General features: G+C 35.8%; 1 protein-coding gene across 1 annotated transcript; it reads left to right on the top strand.

Moving 5' to 3' along the window:
* The first annotated feature begins 14,845 nt into the window (after positions 1-14,845).
* On the top strand, positions 14,846-21,036 carry LOC116181886. Its single transcript, XM_031502326.1, has 13 exons — positions 14,846-15,347; positions 15,401-15,526; positions 15,582-15,635; positions 15,793-15,840; positions 16,206-16,259; positions 16,413-16,460; positions 16,516-16,569; positions 16,722-16,769; positions 16,825-16,878; positions 18,510-18,797; positions 19,246-20,823; positions 20,871-20,951; positions 21,004-21,036. Exons 1-13 carry the CDS (start codon positions 15,203-15,205, stop codon positions 21,024-21,026), a joined length of 2,601 nt encoding a protein of 866 aa, XP_031358186.1. The 5' UTR covers positions 14,846-15,202; the 3' UTR covers positions 21,027-21,036.
* Positions 21,037-21,114: the final 78 nt, after the last annotated feature.

Genomic DNA, 21,114 nt, shown 5'->3' with positions numbered 1-21,114 from the left:
TCGCGAGCGACATATCGCTGAAGTATGTCATCCGCTCGTTTTTGCGACATTGACGCTCGATGTCGCTGTCACGAGCGGCATGTCGCCTAGTATGTCATTACACTTAGGTCTTAAAGAAGGTATCATCGTTAGGTTGAATACTAACCGTAATAGGTTTATGATGAGTCATCATCATCATTGATGACTATAAATTGTAGCGCCGATACAAGCAACGGTCATCTTCGGCTGGTTACTTAATCACCAGTCTATACAGGTGCCGTCCCAAGTCGTCGACTTACCCTCTTCCTCCAAAATATATCGAAGTCCCTTTTCTACAAGTGTTTTTTAAAGACGAATTTTCTCTCCATTCAACGTTAATATCGCATATCATTAAAATTTTGTCGTCATTAAATCGAACGAAATCATCGATAACCTTGATTACTTCTGCAATCTAGACAGCGGTACGTACATTACGTAAACTGCCCTCCTAAGCCAAAAAGGCGTATCTCAAATTTCACTGAATTTCTTATTCCTTTATAACGGGCGATCAAAAATGAGTTGCTGTGGAGTCGCCTTTGGAAGTTCAAGTTAAATACGATTTCCCATGTAAACAAAAATTCCAAAGGTGACTCGACAGCAACTCATTTTTGATCGCACAGTATAAGGACACTTTGAGTTGTGTTTAATCCATTTCCTTAGCGAAATAGACGTATCTCGTCCGTATTGTGCAGCTAAAGTGCTAGAAATATAAGACGTATCTCAAAAATGAAATAAAAACCTAAGCAGTTTGGACGTAACTCATATTTCTAAGCAAAACGGCCGCTTCTCAGAGATGCGTCTACTTCACCTAGGATTTCTGGCAATTTACAATTTGACCTTCACAGAGATACGTCTACATCACTTAGTAGCTTCCCTGATTGATACCTCAATTTGTCGCAGTAGCAGCGCTGTAAAGGGTTCAGCCTCATCTGTAAAGTTTGTTGGTTAGTCATCAACTGTCAAATGCGGTTTGAAAATTAATTTTTATAGTAGTTAGATTGAAAAAAGTGAAAAGAAATAAGGTACATGTTTTTATATTGCCAGGAATATATTATAAGGTGAGTAAATACAAAATTCACCACCGAAAACAAGAAAAGTTAACATTTTATGTTGACTTTGAGGTTAATTTTTTAAGCCATCGTATATTATTAATTGTTTTAGATCTAATCATGGACAAATCTAATGGATTTCGGGTACGTAAGTTAGTTATGTTGGCTTTAAATAAGAAAACAAAACAAGAGTTCTCCAAGAAACGTTTAAGCAACAAATATAAACGGGCACGTCATTCCGATGAAGAGTATGTCCCTTCCAATTTGGACGCAAGTTCTGAGGGCAGTTGTTGTAGTGACATTTCCGATATTGACGAAACTGTTCAGAGCAATATTTCTACAAGTGATAGTGTTTTGCCATATGCAGTAACAAAGGGGAAATCTAATACAGAGAACACTCAAATAACAGAACCTAATTTTATTACGGTGAATGAAAACGTGGTTGTGAATAGTAATAATGTGTCGGAAATGGAGTCTTCAACTAAGAACACTAGTGATACAGCACCCACAGAATTTTCTGCAGATTCAGTTGGTGACGGTGGTGTTCGCAACAGCCATATTAATATTTCGAAGATAATTTTCTTCTCTAAGGAGCCGATAACAGAGGGAACTTTAACAGGCGAAGGTTCATCTTCTCAGGCTGAAAAAACGTGTGATTCTAATAATATAGATGATCAGAGTCATGTCACTCGGAGCCATGTTTTATCAAATATATTGGAAACTGATAAATCACTACTACAGGGTGAATCTGAGCCTACAGAGAACATTCAAATAACAATGCCTGATGAAGTTAACGAGAACGATGTTGCCGACAGTGACAATGGGCAGAACATTACCTCTCCTACTAATAATTCTAGAGACGAATCAAATATTCAGTATACTAAAAAGGGGACTGTACGAAAAAGGCAAAAGTTTGAAATGTCAGTGAGTGAAAGAAAAAAGAGGAAATATGATACATTTGTGGAAAAACATGGTGTGAAGAACGGTTGTGGGGAGCAATGTCCAAAGAAGTGTACCCAAAATATATCTGAGGCCAGAAGAGAATTTCTAAATTCTGAGTTTTGGAAAATGACAGATGAAAAAGAAAGAAAGTCTTTCATATTGCATCACATATCATCAACTGCTGTAAAGCAAAGGAATACAGTTGTTGCTACTAATGTAGGCCAGGAGAGTTATCGGAGAAATAATTCATATAATTATATGCTCAAAAATGAAAATGGCACTGCACATAGTGTATGTAAAATTTTTTTTTTAACAACCCTTAGTTTTAATGGAAATAATGACAAGGTTGTTCGTACAGCATTATTGAACGCAAAAAATTCTGTAGTGCCTGTGGCAGACATGAGATGTACAAAAGAGCCCCATAATAAAATAGACGATGAAGTCATCCGCCAGCACATTTCAACATTCAATCCAACCATTTCGCATTACCGCGGGGAACATGCACCACGCCGCCTTTATCTGCCAAGTGATCTCTCATTCACCGCAAAGCATGAAGACTTTCTTAGCAAAAATCCCAATTTTAAATGTTCTTACGAAAAATACCGGGTGGTGGCAAAGAAAATGAATGTGTCACTTGCTAACCTTGGGCATGAAGAATGCGAGAGTTGCGAGGTGTTTAACTTACATAATAAAAGTCATACAAAGAACAATCTCGATGAAAATTGTGATGTTTGTATGACGTGGAGCAAACATATTGAGAGAGCAAACAAATCTCGAGCAAAATACAGAGAAGATGCCGCAAGAGATGAAGAAGTAGGAGAAATAGTGTATTGTGTACATTTAGAAAAAGTGATAATTTTACCACGGCTTGAGATGTTTAAAAGTGCGATTTTTACAAATCGTTTAACAATGTACAACGAAAGTTTTGTTCCAGTTGGAAAGAAAAGAAACAGCAAGCCATTTGCAGCTCTCTGGCATGAAGCTTTGTGCAAACGAAACAAAGAAGAGTTGATAAGTACATTTTACCAGTTCTTTATTAGCAAGAGAGACGTTTTAAAAATTACGTTATGGCTCGACAATTGCACAGCGCAAAACAAGAACTGGGCATTATTTTCATTTTTAATATATATTGTAAATTCTGATGAAATATGTGCCAATGAAATTAATATGAAATACTTTGTGCCAGGCCATACGTTTATGGCTGCCGACTCTTTTCATCACAGAGTGGAGGTTTCCATGAAAAAAATGGGCAACAAGCTTTATGATTTCTCTTGTACAAGCCGTAAAAGGTGCTGCTCATAAAACCGATGTCCTGCCAATGAAACTACAACATTTTTACATTTGGGAAGATTTTTCCTCACAATACAAATTAACTCGTACAAAGCCGAGGCCATATTTACATGATATGGTTCAGGTAACCGTCCACAGAGGTTCGTATAATATCACATATAAAAACGACTTTGATGGTCCATCATTTGATCTTAATTTTTTAACCGCCAAGAAAAATGGAAAAATGCTGCCACCCAAAAAACAAACAAAAGTTCTTGGAATTTCTTCGCAGAAGAAAGCCATTATAATAAAAAATTTGTCTGGAATTATGAAAAATCGGTTGCAATTCTAGGACACTCTTCCAGTTTCAGATGAGAACTGAACAAAATTTATGTTTGTCTATTTGTATTCTAGTTTTCTTTTGGGTTTATTTCCAGTATAAATATGTATTATTTTCTGAAAATTTCTTTTTCTACAATCGATATCCAAAGTAGGCATTTGCGCTCGTATTTGACAACGCAAACGTCATCTTTTTCGAGGAATGTCACTTTGTCGCTTATAAATAGAAAAAAACGCTCGCTCTCCCAATTATTAACTATAAATCAAATATGCATTGCTCAGAGTATCCAATGACAACGAGTAAATGACATCTTTCATTTGGGCATAAGATTAAAATGATTTGAGTGAAAAATTTAAATTTTTGGAAATATGTGAATTGCTCGATTGTAGAAAAAACCTTGTGTGTAATTCGAGCGCAAATTGATTGTCGATTTCAAGAGATTGCCGCGCTCCTTCGTCGCGCGTCAACTGTCTCTTTCAATCGACAGTATATCATTTTGCGCTCTTAATACACAAATAGCTATTTCATATCCCACAAATGTAGCGTACTCTTCATGTATCACATTATTAATAAATCGTTTCTAGATAATTTTTTATTTATTATTTAATCTCCTATGCAAGTCCATGTGGTAAGAAACATAATCGACCGTTATCTATTAATTAATCGTTAGCGCAAAGAGACTTATCTCAAATTTTTGTTCGCAATTCCTAGCCGTATCTCAGTTTAAAACTAAAATTGTAGTTTATGTAAGAAAAGTTAATTACCATGTCATTGTCGTCTCCATCTTTATTATATTTACCCAAAAAAAACATAAAATAATTTGACTATGTAGGTGCGGTTTTGAAATTCATTAAAATTCCTTATATCTCAAAACAAGGAAATTAGAGATACGCCTTTTTGGCTTAGGAGGGCAGTAAACGTTCCAAACCGACTGAACTATTAGCCTTATAATTTGAATGTTTCCAATTCCTGCCGCTGTCGGTTTAACGCAAGTCGAATCAATGTCGACCGAACATTGACTACCCTTTCTCTTCATGCAAACAATTCCGATTTTTGTTCGTCGTCGTCGGGATGATGTTATCGTTCTGCCGCTCCAATAATTCTTCCTACAACTCCTCGTCTTCTATTAAATTTAACAAAACCTCTTACATTTCCATTGAAGCTAGAGTCGCGATATCCGCATTTTTCAGCCATGTTTCTACCAAAACGACCAAGTCTACCATTATAAATTGCGGATCGGACTGTACCATTTCGCTGTTTTAAAAAACCCTGGATGTTTTGGTATGTTAATTTAAAATGGTTAAATGATGACGACGTAGTATTAACGTCGGACAAAATTTCCTCCAATGTCACTCTAAGTTTCTTACGCGGATCGTTTCTTATGCACATAGCTAATTTTTGGTGTAAAGTATCCTGATACATGGTGAAGTCAAAAAAGTCATGTCTGCCAGCTAGATCCCGTGGCTTAAGGTTAGGAGGGGCGGTCAAATATGTCAAATTTTAATAAAACTGCCGACTATATTTACCTCTGGTGCTTTTATTTTCAATCTGACGCAAAACATGAATGAAGCTTATTTGTATAGCTCATCAAGGCACATCTTTTTTATATATAAAATTTTTCGCTATGGGGCTTACTTTCTGAAAAAAGTGCAAATTTAGAAAAGCTACAAAATAAATAATTTTTCAATTTAAAATTTCTCAAAAACTAAGACTCACAAAAATACTGTTACAGAATAGAGTTTCTTATGCCACATTAGCTTTTAACACCCTCAAAAACCCTATAGGTCGTAACATATCGAAACCAAAATAGGAGTTTGCGACTCGTCATGCAAACCTAGATGCATTCCAAATTTCAACAAAATCGGGTGGAGCATATATATATATATATATATATATATACACCATCACTTGCCGCGATAAAAAATATATACAGCCGTACTTGTAGCAATGCCATGGTATTTACGGCAATATTGCCGTAAGTACGAGATGAGTATCCACACTTATGGCGATAATTTTGGCAACACTGTTATGAAACAGGACATTTGTATGTAGTGTGTGTTGCCTATGTATAAGGGAATTGAAAATGAATTATTCCTATGTTCTTCAAATTGTTCCTCAATTATCAAACTGTTGAATTACTTCAGTATGCTTGAGTTTTGCCTATTATTGCATTTAAATATTAAACACGGTTCACCCGCCCGATTTGGTTCAAATTTAGTACAGGTCTTCCCTCAAATGGTCTTGAGAGCTAAAAAGCTTTATGGAAGAGATACGAAAATGACAAATGCCCATATGGTAATAAAAACGATATTGATTGAATTACGTTTAATTTTGAGAGGTACATACCGATTTGTCATACATTTTCTACCAAATGTCGTTTTGGCTATAAAACTTTATCTTTATTGAATTCCGTATATTTTTTAAAGTTGTGATTGAGATCAATATTAGATTCCGAATTCAAGAGTGCCCTTTTGTCACTCTAACGCTATCTTCTAAACTACTCATCCGATTTTGATAAAATTTGAAATATCACGAGTTCTGATTGAGATTAATTAGATTCCGAACTCAAGAGTGCCTTTTGGCATTCTAACGCTATCTTCTAAACTACTTATCTGATTTTGATCAAATTTGAGATATCACAAGTTGTGATTGAGATCAATTAGATTCCGAATTCAAGAGTGCCCTTTTGTCACTCTAACGCTATCTTCTAAACTACTCATCCGATTTTGATCAAATTTGAAATATCACACGTTGTGATTGAGATCAATTAGATTCCGAATTCAAGAGTGCCCTTTTGGCACTCTAACGCTATCTTCTAAACTACTTATCTGATTTTGATCAAATTTGAGATATCACAAGTTGTGATTGAGATCAATAATAATTAGATTCCGAATTCAAGAGTGCCCTTTTGTCACTCTAACGCTATCTTCTAAACTACTCATCCGATTTTGATAAAATTTGAAATATCACGAGTTCTGATTGAGATTAATTAGATTCCGAACTCGAGTGCCCTTTTGGCACTCTAACGCTATCTTCTAAACTACTCATCTGATTTTGATCAAATTTGAGATATCACACGTTGTGATTGAGATCAATTAGATTCCGAATTCAAGAGTGCCCTTTTGTCACTCTAACGCTATCTTCTAAACTACTCATCCGATTTTGATAAAATTTGAAATATCACAAGTTGTGATTGAGATCAATTAGATTCCGAATTCAAGAGTGCCCTTTTGGCACTCTAACGCTATCTTCTAAACTACTCGTCCGATTTTGATAAAATTTGAAATATCACGAGTTCTGATTGAGATTAATTAGATTCCGAACTCGAGTGCCCTTTTGGCACTCTAACGCTATCTTCTAAACTACTCATCTGATTTTGATCAAATTTGAGATATCACACGTGATTGAGATCAATTAGATTCCGAATTCAAGAGTGCCCTTTTGTCACTCTAACGCTATCTTCTAAACTACTCATCTGATTTTGATCAAATTTGAGATATCACAAGTTGTGATTGAGATCAATTAGATTCCGAATTCAACAGTGCCTTTTGGCACTCTAACGCTATCTTCTAAACTACTTATCTGATTTTGATCAAATTTGAGATATCACAAGTTGTGATTGAGATCAATTAGATTCCGAATTCAAGAGTGCCCTTTTGGCATTCTAACGCTATCTTCTAAACTACTTATCTGATTTTGATCAAATTTGAGATATCACAAGTTGTGATTGAGATCAATTAGATTCCGAATTCAAGAGTGCCCTTTTGGCACTCTAACGACGGTATCGCGTAGTACTTTGATTGTGCTTAATTATGCTTGTATGCTCACCGTTTGTGTCTGTTTGGTTTCGGAGATAATGGAAAAAAACAAATGGGTCCTAAGTGAACACTTAACCCTTCCATTAGTCTAAAAAAGCACCAATTTTTGTGTATCCATTATTCTGTTGCGCATTTACGCTTACGGTTTCTGCCTTTTCAGTTTTAGAAATACGAGCCCAGACACATATGTATTAGAATTAAGCCGAAACAAAATGCAACACTTATTTACTGAATTTGAATTTATTTTACTATTATAAATCTAACGGATATACAATTAAGCTTATTTGATACTGCACTGTTTTGTCAATTAAGCAACAATGTCTAAAGCTTTGATGATCTACAATAATTATAAAATAAACCAAAAGGAAAGGTAATATCTATTTTTGCTGATCAAATACATATACATCTCGGCTCGTATTTCGAAAATTCAAATGGGTGCTAAGTGAAAGGCCTCCAAAAATAACTTTTTTCTTTTTTCAAAATATTTGGATTAGAAAAGAGGTACTTAAGATATCGAAATACTATGTAAGACCCTTGTTTATGTATGACGAAGTTTAGTTTTGGAGGTTTTTCGAAGTATTTCCGAAACCAAAAAACCACAAATTAAGCACAATCGAAGTTCTACGCAAGACCGCCGTTTCAGTATATGTTATATGGTTTTCATTTGTGTGGCGTTCACTTAACCCCTTTGATTTTTCGAAATATTTCTAAAACCAAAAAGGCAGAAACCGTAAAGCTAAGTATTGTGCATACCGTCGTTTTTAGCAGATTTTCCATGAATTGATCAGTACTCCCCGAAAGGTCATATAATGGACTATAATATTGGGGTTGTTCGGAAAGTCATTTCGTTTTGTGTGGTGAAAATGAAACACGAATTTTTTAGAGTGTATAAACATTTTATTAAATTATATATTCTCCATTTTGCTCCAATACCATTTGCCATCTTTCGGACAGGAGATTGATTCCACGCTCATAAAACTTCTGATCTTTGCTGGCAAAATACTGGTCCAAAGTAAATTTGACGTCTTGGTTTGAGGTGAAGGTCTTCCCGTCCAAAAAAATTTGCAGAGACCGGAACAAGTAATAGTCTGAAGGTGCCAAATCTGGAGAATATGGCGGGTGTGGTAGTACATCCCATTCAAGCTTTAAAAGCTTTTGGTGGGTTACCAAACTTGTGTGAGGTCTCGCATTATAGTGGTGTAGCACTACACCTTTTCTATTGATCAATTCTGGCCTTTTCTGTTTAAGTGAATGTAACTTCTCAGCAATCTCACGAGTTGTTATTTGACGGGTTGCATATACCAATTACCTTTATTTCGTCTCCATCGGCTTCAACGGGTCTTCCAGATCGTGGTGCATCTTCAAGATCGAAATTGCCGGAACGAAATTTTGCAAACCAATTTTGACATTGTCGTTCGGTCATTACATCTCCTCCATACACATCACATAATTTCCGCCTTGCTTGAACTGCATTTTTACCTTTTCGATAGTGAAGAAGTAAAATATGCCGAAAATGCTGATTTCGATTTTCCATCTTTGATAGGGCACCAAACAAAAACTATTGCAATGAATCAAACAAAACTTTTAACATAAACCTCTCGCCAGGAAAGATTGCCGGTCACAGAACACTTGATCCCGGTCTACAATCTATGTTTTTCTAAAGATATGAGCGACTTCCGGGATAGTATCCTGTCAATGTTGAACAAAAAGACTTTTCGTTCAACATTGGCACGATCCTATTCCGGAAGTCGCTCGCATCTTAAGAAAAACATAGATTGTAATTTGTAAATCGACACAAGGTGTGCTGTGACCGGCAATTTTTCCTGGCGAGACTTATACAAGCATTACTATGTCAGCTGTCAAAATTTTAATGTTTATGCGGCTTAAGTGTAAAGTTGGCTGTGAAACAATACAATTAGGTTCTCTGTTGGAGAAAAACGAAATTACTTTCCGAACAACCCGTACAAAGGAAAATATTCTTATAAATGAAAAACTTACCATTACGCAATCTGCGCTTGCACACACCTAAAGACTAAAATATGCGATATGTTTGCCTTTACTAGAAGAATTTTTGGTTAGAATTTCAAAAAATATCTCTATAAATAAGAAAGTTGACATAGCGCAGTTTGCCCAGGTGCACATCTGATTTTTATAATATGAGATATGCTTGTCTGTACTTGAAGAACTTTTGGTTAAAATTTGAAAGAGATGTTTCCGTAAATAAGGAAGATCACATTGCGCAGACTGCGTATGCGTAAATTAATCGTTAAAATTTTTCTTGATTGAGGTGTCAGAGCCATTAGCTACCGAATTCAAAAAGAACCAACTAAATATCTTGAAAGCTTTCGGACGAACGGACAGACGGGCGGGCGGACAGATAAAGTGACCATAAAAGCGCCTTCCAACGTGAGTTGGAAAATGCGCTAAAAAGCTTAATTTAGGGTCCTAAATACAAAAAGGCACAAACTGTGAGCATAAAACCCCAAATAAGCACAATCGGAGTACTATGCCATACCTAAGTGAAAGGACACGTCTCAATTTACTTTATTACCGAATTTATTCCACTTCGCTGATACACACTGTATACAGGGTGGTGCCTAGCGCAACGCAGCATAGGGATTTCAATGGTAATTTCTTTATAGTCAATTACTAGCTCCCCAAATTATTTTAGAGCAAAAGTCTAAATACGTCTTTTTTAGAGAAAAAAATACTGCATCTGTTCATACTATTAGTTATAATTTTCCATTTTTCAAAACCGTCGGCCAACCATCCTAATCAGCTGTTGAACTTGAAATTGAACTAACATTGTAGTCTGTAGATTTGAAGTTGATGAGTAAGGACATTCTTACGACGACTGCGATACCGCCGCCTACGCATAAGCGTTGAGGATGTGGGTGACTCACTATACGACTATAATCTATATCCCTATAAAATACGTAGGTATTCCTTACATTTTATGCAATTAAAAAAAGTCATCGCCTTTGTCACCAAAACCTTAAACCGTATGTAGTTTCCAAATCGTTAAAGGTTTACTATTAGATTAATAAGGATTTTGGCTGCACAAGCAATTAATCGCTTAATATAATAAGGAGAAGCCCCAATTTTAGTGCACTTTCACTTACAAAAAATAAAAAGTGCACTTTTACATTTATTAAGGCCACACGTTACCAAAAGTGTTTGGGACACTTATTAAATAATTTTAGGCTAAAAAGGGCGCATCCATTACTTTACACAAATGGGCTACCCAAGGTCACAATTTCCAAAAAACACTTTTTTGCAAATTTTATTAAAAAATTGTGTGCAACCTATTAAATTGCGTATATGTGGACGTATAAAAGGCACTGCTTCCATAAAATTGTTTTTATGAGCCTACATATAGTTCCCTGCACTCAGAGAGGAACAAATGAGGTCTGGTATAACATTTATTAAGGCCACACGTTACCAAAAGTGTTTGGGACACTTATTAAATAATTTTAGGCAAAAAAGGGCGCATCCATTACTTTACACAAATGGGCTACCCAAGGTCACAATTTCCAAAAAAACACTTTTTGTAGATTTCTGCGTTTCTGGTAATTATACCCCAAATTTCATTCAAATCGGGATTGCTTGATGCACCGATTTCGAAATTTCATGCATAAATAGCTAATTAATGAGTTATAAATGTCGCGTCGGGCACGTGTCAATATTAGTATCGCGGATATAGTCGGTAAAAACATACAGATTCTTTTTTTCGAATTGATTACGCTACTCGACGTTAGTATAGATAAAATCTCCAACATGAATTATAAAAAAAAATGAAATCCAACGTCACGAACACGGTATAGTATAATACAGATATTGTTCACGAGCGGTGGAATGCAGATCACATCCTGTTTCAGATTAGCATCATGAATAAGTCCACTGACCTAATTATTTTTGTAACTGCAAAAGTAATAAGTTGTAGTAGGTATTTAGCAAGCTGTCATCATATCCAAGGATTTTTGTGTGAGAAAAGATCAATAAATAGGTCCAGAACACAAGTAATTCGCGTACTTTAGGCACTACATTATAGGATTATGTAGGAATATTATATTTATATACCAATATCGTCAATAGACTTTTATTCTCCTTGTACAGCATTTAATACGATGCTCATGTAAAATTGATAGTTCTAAGGTTTTTTAAAGGCATTTTGACTGTATTTTTATGCGCTAGTAAAGTAGTAACTTGTACAAGTTGCTAAAACCGAGTACTTGCGCCAGTAAATAGGATTGTTCTCTATTCACTCGATTCGCATTGGTACTTGAATAGTTCCCATTAAAATCACTGCAAAAGATCTCGCGAAATGATCTGAAATAAAACTTAATACTTAATATACATTTAGAACACTTTGTATGAATTAATAAATGTACTATTGTTTGCGTTTTGCCCGTCCATCCGTCTGTCTCTCCGTCTGTCCGGGCCCACTTCTGCGGATTTGAACTACTTTTAGCGTAATTGTCCTTGAGTCCTGGATTTTTTGCAATATATAGCCTATACTTTGAAGGTGCGCCAGACAGCCATCAAATTTTATTGTTTTAAGAAGAGCCCCCTCCCTCCCACCCCCGAATGATTTCCTGAGATACCGTTTTTTAATAAAACGTGCATAACTTTTACATGCGGCAACCAATGGATGTCAGGTTTTGCATACGCATGCCTGTACTGGTGTCAAGTGAAACATTTCAAAATTTGGAGGTGTTGGTGGGTACCACACGTTCTTTATGGTATTGTAATGAAAGGTCTCACTGAAATGAATTGGTTTGTACAAACTATACAACTTCCCTGCGAGACTCCTTTTCGAAGTTAGTGGCTGACGGGGGATTGGAGGGGAGGGGGAGAAATGAATTTTAGATTGCACGGTTAAACGTAGCAACAAAAGGAACTGTTCTCTACCAATTACAGCCAATTATCAAAATAAGGGTTAGAGGGGAGGGGGGGAGGAGGTTATCCTACATAGTACTCTAATAAAAGATCTCGATGAAAGGAATTAATTTCTATTAATTAGGGTATTCATAAAGGGCTCGTGGAACGCCTGGCTTACCCACGATTGGAATCTCAACAATCGCAACGATCGATAAATTAAGCAGAATTAATGTCGGTCCATTTTATCCATTTCGTAATGAGAAAAGTAAAAGGCCGCGCCATTTGACATCTGTCAATAATAACGCGCCATATGGCTGCTTTTGCTGAAAGTGGAAGATCAAAATTTATCAATTCCACGTAGTGCGCGATTCTGTTTTTATAAGCTCATTATGGCGAATTTTGCATTTGTATTTGCATCTCCATCCGTATAAAATGTAACTAATAAGCTTGCCAATCATGAACAACGCAAAACATTTCTCAAATAAATGATTTTTCGAAACTCAATTCCAGTCCGTGATATCCCAAATTTGATCAAAATGATGAGTTAGGACGCAAAAAGGGCACTGTTGAAATCGGAATCTAATTGATCTCAATCACAAGTTCAATTAGATTCAAGAGTGCCCTTTTTGCACCCTAGCGCTATCTTTTAAACGACTCATCCGATCTTGATAAAATTTTAGATATCTCAAGTTGCGATTGAGATCAATTAGATTCCGAATTCAAGAGTGCCCTTTTGGCACCCTAACGCTATCTTCTAATCTACTCATCGGATTTTCATCAAATTTCAGATATCACGAGTTGTGATTGAGATTAATTAGATTCCGAATGCAAGACTGCCCTTATGGCACCCTATATACAGCATGTTTCATGACAATCTTGTCTGATGTAGAATGCCTGATGTAGAATGTATCATGTACGAGGATTGTTCAATAGAAACACGTTTGATCTATGCAGGCATGATCTGGTCGTCATGGCAACCGAATTCATTTGTTTAGATTGTTTGCTTAAGTACTAATAAAGCGTCTGTCAAAACTATTTGCAGTTTGCCCTTTTCTAAGCGTTGGGATTGCATTTGAAAATGGCATCCATGATATAGAAAATCCATCCAAATATAACTTGGGTGCTGTTATTCAGATTTTTGCCGCTGAAGAACGGCAACCAATGGAAATTTATACGAGAATGAAAGTTGCTCTTGGATTTTAAAGAACCTGGTGTCAACATCAATGCTGAGCGATCTAAAGTGCTTACGGGTCAGCATCAAGAATAAAATCCCGGGAAGTTCACATATAATGCCCGGCCCCATGTAGCCCAGGCGATTCAAGAACTGCTTAGTCGTATGAAGTGGGAAGTTTTACGACATCCACCTTACAGTCTCGACCTGCCCCCTTGCGATTATCATGTTTTTGGCCCATTAAAGCACTCACTAAAAGGACGGGGGTTCAAATCTGACGCTGAGGTAGAGTTTGCGGTTAGGGAATGGTTCCGCAAACAGCCCCAAGAGTTTTACCATCACGGAATTTACAAATTAGTACAACAGTGGGATTCATGCCTTAATGTTAATGGAGACTTCTCTTAAAACCGTTGAATAAAAAATGTCATATGTATTTTGATCAAAACATGCCAAAATCGTTATTCTTACACCGATATCGTTCGACAAAAGACAAAGCATTATTTCAATGCCCAAGACATGAATTTGATGCATTTTTGGCGACCACATGTATTTTGACCAAAACGTGTTAAACCAACAACACTTAAAATACATTAGGTATTTGTTGGTCAAACTGGTTATTTATGCACCAATATCGTTGGGAAAAAACTGCAAAGTTGTGATACTTTATGGCCTATATGGATGATTTAAAATAAATGGTCGTTAAAAAAGTAATGGTAATACTGAGGATCTTTCGATATTCCGTTGTATTGGCTTATTCCTTTTGCGTGATTTGTAATCGCAACACCCCGATCGAAACTTCGTATCACCGTGACCCACAAGTTGAAAAATACTGTCTAAGGTAATATACAGTGAGTTTTTTTTTAAAGCGAACATACGCTTTTGTATGCAATGTAATTTCCCTGTTCGATTAAAAAAAAAACACATCAATCTATGAGCAGCAACGGCTTCTATAGTCTTAATGATGAAGGGTACTTGGTAAGATTTTTTTTGAAAAAGCTATGTGAGGCCATAGCAACTTTAGGAAAATTTTTCTTAAACTTATTGACCTCACAGGACACGCGCTGCCACCACAATTCATTGTGAACCAACCTTCAATTATTTATAGGTCATGTGCCCCTGGTATTCTACTAATTTGATCTATTCCTATTCAATACATAAATGAAGAAAATAAATAACGAAAACAACTACAATAAGTGTTCGAAGTGTCCTTCTTGACATTCTAAGCAATAACCTACCCGATTTCGAAATTAAATTGGACGGCGGTATTTTTAAAAATGTGACAGCTGTCAATTGCATCTACTACTCATTTGAACTACTCAATACATTGATGCGATTTAATAATGCGGCCATAATTATGGGGCATAATATACTGCAACTAGGTGCGTACTTTGTTGTAAATTCGCATCCCTTACATATGGTTTCGAAAATATGATACTTTTAGAATTATGCGACGTTAAGAGAGTTCACAACCTAAGGGAGGCACGAAAATAACTCTAAGAATGTTAAAATGTTGCGGATTAAATTTCATATAGGATATTCTTGTCGTTATCACATAGGCACACACTGATTCATGCATTTTGCTGTGTTTTTACATTTGTAACAATAGTAACACTGTTCCTTTCGTTGACTTTTATTATGAGGTCTGCCGCGGTTCACTCTATATCTGCGTGTTGAGGCGTTCTTTCGTTTTCGTGCGATTTTTTATCGATTACCGATGTATTACCTTGTGAAATTTGTGGAAGATGGTGTGTATTATATATGTAACAAACGGCAAGTGAGGAATACTAAAAAAAAGGGACTTTTATCAGTGCGATGGGCCGATGGATGGTTCTACGACGCCAAAATTAAGCTAGAAAATGGTAAGACGTCTACTTAAGTTGCATCGATTAACATGAATTGCACATTTTTTTAGAAACGGAGGAAGTATTGCTTCAATTATGTAAAGATTTGAATTTAAACGTGTCTCCAGTGCCAAAGCAATTAACACTGGATAGACACTTGTGTGTAAATTTACAAAAATTGACAGATACTGATTTTGGTAAGTTTAGATTTTTAATTTTATTGTACCCATTCAAATGGTGCCGTGGTTTTAGAATTCGAAAGGATACCACCTCCCCACATCGGGAACAAGTACGATACCGATGATGGTAAGTGTACACTTCTAATATTGTGTTACCTCTTTCATTAATGCTGGCAAATTTGCTTGTTTATTTAACTAAAAAGGGCATTTGATTCACAAACATTTTTTAAAATATTTCTCTAAGTTGAAACAAGGTTTTTTAAATGATATCTTTTTGTTTTCAGACCTTGAAATCTTATCACCACCCCCCGAAGACCATGCTACCGAAGATGGTAAGTGCAGATTTTTAATTTTCTTGTACCCATTCCAGTGGTGCCTTGGTTTCAGAATTCGAAAGGATACCACCTCCCCACATCGGGAACAAGCTACCGTACCGAACATGGTAAGTGTACACTTCTAATATTGTGTTACCTCTTTCATTAATGCTGGCAACTTGCTTGTTCATTTGACTAAAAAGAGCATTGGATTCACAAAAAATTTTTGAAATATTTCTCTAAGTTGGTACAAGGTTTAAATGATATCTTTTGTTTTCAGACCTTGAAATCGTATCACCACCCTCCAAAGACACTGCTACCGAAGATGGTAAGTGTAGATTTTTAATTTTATTGTATCCATTCCAGTGGTGCCTTGGTTTCAGAATTTGAAATGATATCATCTCCTCGCATCGGCAACAGCTACCGTACCGAACATGGTATGTGTACACTTCTAATTTTGTGTTACCTCTTCCATTAATGCTGGCAACTTGCTTGTTCATTTGACTAAAAAGAGCATTGGATTCACAAAAATTTTTTGAAATATTTCTCTTAAGTTGGTACAAGGTTTAAATGATATCTTTTGTTTTCAGACCTTGAAATCGTATCACCACCCTCCAAAGACACTGCTACCGAAGATGGTAAGTGTAGATTTTTAATTTTATTGTATCCATTCCGATGGTGCCTTGGTTTCAGAATTTGAAATGATATCATCTCCTCGCATCGACAACAGCTACCGTACCGAACATGGTATGTGTACACTTCTAATTTTGTGTTACCTCTTCCATTAATGCTGGCAACTTGCTTGTTCATTTGACTAAAAAGAGCATTGGATTCACAAAAATTTTTTGAAATATTTCTCTAAGTTGGTACAAGGTTTAAATGATATCTTTTGTTTTCAGACCTTGAAATCGTATCACCACCCTCCAAAGACACTGCTACCGAAGATGGTAAGTGTAGATTTTTAATTTTATTGTATCCATTCCAATGGTGCCTTGGTTTCAGAATTTGAAATGATATCATCTCCTCGCATCGGCAACAGCTACCGTACCGAACATGGTATGTGTACACGTGTTACCTCTTCCATTAATGCTGGCAACTTGCTTGTTCATTTGACTAAAAAGAGCATTAGATTCACAAACATGTTTTGAAATATTTCTAAGTTGATACAAGGTTTAAATCGAAGGGAAAATCACGTATCGTCGTATTGAAAGGCAGGTTGCATAGAATATCAATTCCATCATCAGAGCTTAGCTAAAAGTTACATTTTATGTGTGATAGGTTTTACAATATAATATGAGAGCTTACCGTTAAAGGCTAAAATACATAAACCTTTATAAAAGAGTAGTTGGTGATGTTCGAGTGAGGGATCTATTGAGCTGAAATGAAAGAAAATGTTTAAGGAAGGTTAGTGTACTGTGTAATGTGTGTGCGTATGTGTGAAAGGGTAGTTTTTAGTGCATTAAAAAAAAATATGCTATTATATTCGTTATGGCTGGCTGGCTGTCCGACTAAGATCCCAGCAATTACAATAGCTAGAGACTTTCACTAAAAGCTTTCTGCTATGACGTGCAGGCTATAATTGTCTATTTTGAGTTAGATTACTCGTGAGATCGATAATTTTAAACTTTGCTAATAAAATACTGATCTGTATTACCAAAAATGCGCCTTCTTCATGCACATGCTGATTTACAACTTGTTTTTATGTAGAATAGTGTGAATTGTTACGATTTTTGTACTTACATGCGGTGCTGTGTGTGGTATAGTTTGAGGTTATGTATGGATGAAGAACAGTGCCGTGCCATTGAAAGGGGGTAATGTTTTGTAGATGTGATTGTTGTTATCCGATTTCTGTATTAGTAGTGTCTAGTAGACCTTTTTGGATTTCATAATGTTCAAGGATTGATAATTTATTATAATTGTCAGAATTATGTAGTAGTTGGCAGTTTTTTATTGAAATGGTGTTTTAGAGTCTTGTTAGTGTCTTCCTATGGTAGAGGATGGGTTATTTCTTTTGTGTTAATTGAATCTAACGAGGAATTTACGAGTAGTTAGTCCGATACGAGGTCCAATATATGTGCAATTACATTGGTCGCATTTTATTTTGTATATTCCGGAATTTTGGTGAAAAGGATCTTTGGGTTTGATGTTATTTTAAATTTGAGCAAGTGTGGGGTGTGATTTATTTATGATTGTGGTGTTGTGTGGGTTTAATGTTTGTTGTAGTTGTGTGTGGAGGTGTTTGTAATAGGGTAGGTAATGATATGTACTTATTTGTTGTTGATTTTGTGATGTGGATAAATCTGTTTTGAGTGTGTGTTTGTGTCTTGAGTTTTTTGTATAGATTGATGATGAAGGATTTTTCGTAGGAGTTATTTTGTGCGATCTGTAAGATGGTATTATATTGTACGCAATCGCCTTTCAATAACATTTCTTTTAGAATGTTAGTGTTACACAAAAATTTGTGGTTTATGTGGACCTTTGCTCATCTAATCTCCTTTACTTCTAGAATTTGATATTTTTTGCTTACGGTTGAGGCACCTGCTTCATGTACGTACTATCAAATCTTTTGTTTTACACAAGTTCTGACGAGTTTGGTTTGGTTCTTTATTTATTTGGATAAAAAAAATGCATGTACTGACATTGATGTAGATTGGCAAACCATTAATCTGATTTTCATTTGTTTCTAGCTTTCAAGAAGTCTGATTCGTTTATTGGAAATCCTTCTACAATACGTAGTGTGATTGCTACTGGCTCTGTAGTTAATTTCCATCGTCGCAGAGTTATACTTCCTCAACCCCCACAAAGTTTGTATGAGACACCACCACCACTTTATGATGTAGGAATTGCTGGAAGTCGAAGTAGTAGAAAATACTTTTGTGTATATTGCAAGAAAATATCTTCAAATCTACCTCAACATTTCAAATCGTGTCACAGCGACGAAGTAGCTGTTCAACAATTTTTGGCTCTCCCTCCAGGTATAACTGCTTGAATTATTTAGGTATCATATTTTTACATGGAACTTACATGACATTGTAAAATCTAACAATTTCAAATATTTTGACTTTTAAAACATTCAAAATTTTCCAATTTCAGTCAGCTTTGCTTAATTTCAAAATCCAAAAACTCAGCTACAAACTTCACCATTTAGCTATTTTAAAAATCCAGTTTTAGGTAGTTTCAAGTTTCTAAAATTTCAAGCCTTCAATATTTTAAAGTTTCCACGTTTCAAAGGTTTTTCTTATTCTAAAAATTGTGTGTTTTGATATCTAAAAATTTCAGGATTTCGTAAGCCAAGAACCTTAGAACCCGAGTTATAACCTATAGTTTTAAACTTGAAGTATTCAAAAATGCAAAATAAGTAATTGTGTATATAAGATTCAAAAATTACAGAAATGTTGGGCACTAACCAAAGCAAATTTTTAGGGAGTAAACACAGAAAAAAAATAATTGAGACTATTCGACGCCAGGGAGACTATGAACATAATAAGTCCCAGGAAAATAACAGTGGAAGATACTTAGTAGCAAGACGTAATGCCACTAGTAGCATATCTAGTAAACTTGTTACAACATGCCCAGAGTGCAAAGGCCAATTCTTAAAAAAAAATTTACGTCGTCATTATAAAAGGTGCGCAGAAACTATAAAACCAGGTGATCGATCTACTATGACCAAAAGTAGAGCATTGGATCGACAAATCCATTCTGCAGCGTGCCATAATCTAACCACTCGAATATTTCCTGTTCTAAGAGATGATGATTGTGTTAAAGTTATCCAATTTGATTCTTTAGCTATAACTATTGCCAATCGTTTATGCCGTTTATATCCTGACCCACATTTTGATGACATGATCAGAGCAAAACTACGATTAATGGGGAGATTACTTCTCCAAGCAAAGGCGCTAGATTCAACTGTAAAGGATTTCTCCTCGCTTATTACACCAATCCGTTATGAGTTGGTGATTGTAACCATAAATAAAGTGAGTGGTTTAAATGAATCTGGTACTGTTTACCGTGCTCCTTCAACTGCTACGATGGCAAATACATTGTTTAAGGTTGCAACAGATATATGGCGCGTAGAATGCATTAAATCAAAAAATACTGCAGCGAAAATTGATGCAGAAGATTTCCTACTATTAATGAAGATGGACAATGCTTCTGTTATTAATAAAATTGCAATTGAAAATCGCGTACAAGACCAAAGGCACAAAGTAGTAAAATTACCAGATAAATCAGATGTTAAAATGTTGGTTGCTCACGTAAGACGAATTCGTAGGGAGATGTATTCACTCTTGAAAAATTACAAAGGAAATTCTTTTCCTTACGAGACATGGCATTCTTTAGCTAGTTCTACTTTGATTTCTTTGTTGGTATTTAACCGTCGTAGACCTGGTGAGTTAGAAAGACTTACACTGTCTGATTATCACAGTAGAAGTAAAATTGATAATACTTCAAATTTGTCATTACTTGATCAGCAAGATCGTCAAGCAGCAGAAACATATTCTCGGTTTGAGATTCGGGGAAAGTTAAATCGTTCTGTACCAGTATTAGTGCATTGGGAGCTGGAATTATGTTTAAATTTGATCCTAAAGTACCGAAGTGATGCTGGTATTCATGTTGACAACCCCTATCTATTTGGGCTTCCACAAGTAGATCATAGACATCGATATTTGAGGGCGTATGTTATAATGAGAATCTATGCATCCCAATCTGGTGCCAAACAACCCCACCTCCTCCGTGCCACAGTGTTGAGGAAACAAATTGCGACTGAATGCGCAGTTATGGATTTAAGTGAAAATACTATAAAAGACGTGGCAATGTTTATGGGGCACGCGGAAGATATCCACAACAAAATTTACCGACTACCGGTACAAACGAGGGATATTGTGCGCATGTCGCGCGTTTTAGAAGCCGTTCAAGGCGATACAGGCACTGATTCAGAAGATGAAAATGATTCTGTCGGAGTAAACGAATGCGATGATTTGGACCATATTTTTATGAATGATGGTGAGTTATAAAGTTGTGCTTTTAAAATTTCTTCAATTATTCTTTAGTTCCAGCATCAAAAGGTGAAGAGATGAATGTAAAGAAAGTAGTAAAGACAGTGAAGGCCAATAATAGGAAAGAAAACAAAGGTATAACTTCTGATCTATATATTTTGAAAATGCATACCTATTTTGCTTCTAGGTCGTGCAAAAATGATGAATTGATGAATGATGAATTGATGAATGATGAATATACGCCTCCTCACAAAAAAACAAAACATGAAAGGCATAATATTGCTGGTGAGTATAACTT

The sequence above is a fragment of the Photinus pyralis genome, unplaced genomic scaffold, assembly GCF_008802855.1.
Source record: "Photinus pyralis isolate 1611_PpyrPB1 unplaced genomic scaffold, Ppyr1.3 Ppyr1.4_unclustered_Scaffold2646, whole genome shotgun sequence".
In the NCBI taxonomy this organism is placed as follows: Eukaryota; Metazoa; Arthropoda; class Insecta; order Coleoptera; family Lampyridae; genus Photinus; species Photinus pyralis.
This window is presented reverse-complemented; position numbering and strand designations above follow the sequence as displayed.

Excerpts from the sequence above, each read along its gene's own strand:
- LOC116181886 (XM_031502326.1), top strand. The coding sequence starts at position 15,203 with ATGTATTACCTTGTGAAATTTGTGGAAGATGGTGTGTATTATATATGT. Across the intron at positions 15,841-16,205 it reads AGACCATGCTACCGAAGATG|AATTTGAAATGATATCATCT; the intron begins GTAAGTGCAGAT and ends CCTTGGTTTCAG. Across the intron at positions 16,461-16,515 it reads AGACACTGCTACCGAAGATG|AATTTGAAATGATATCATCT; the intron begins GTAAGTGTAGAT and ends CCTTGGTTTCAG.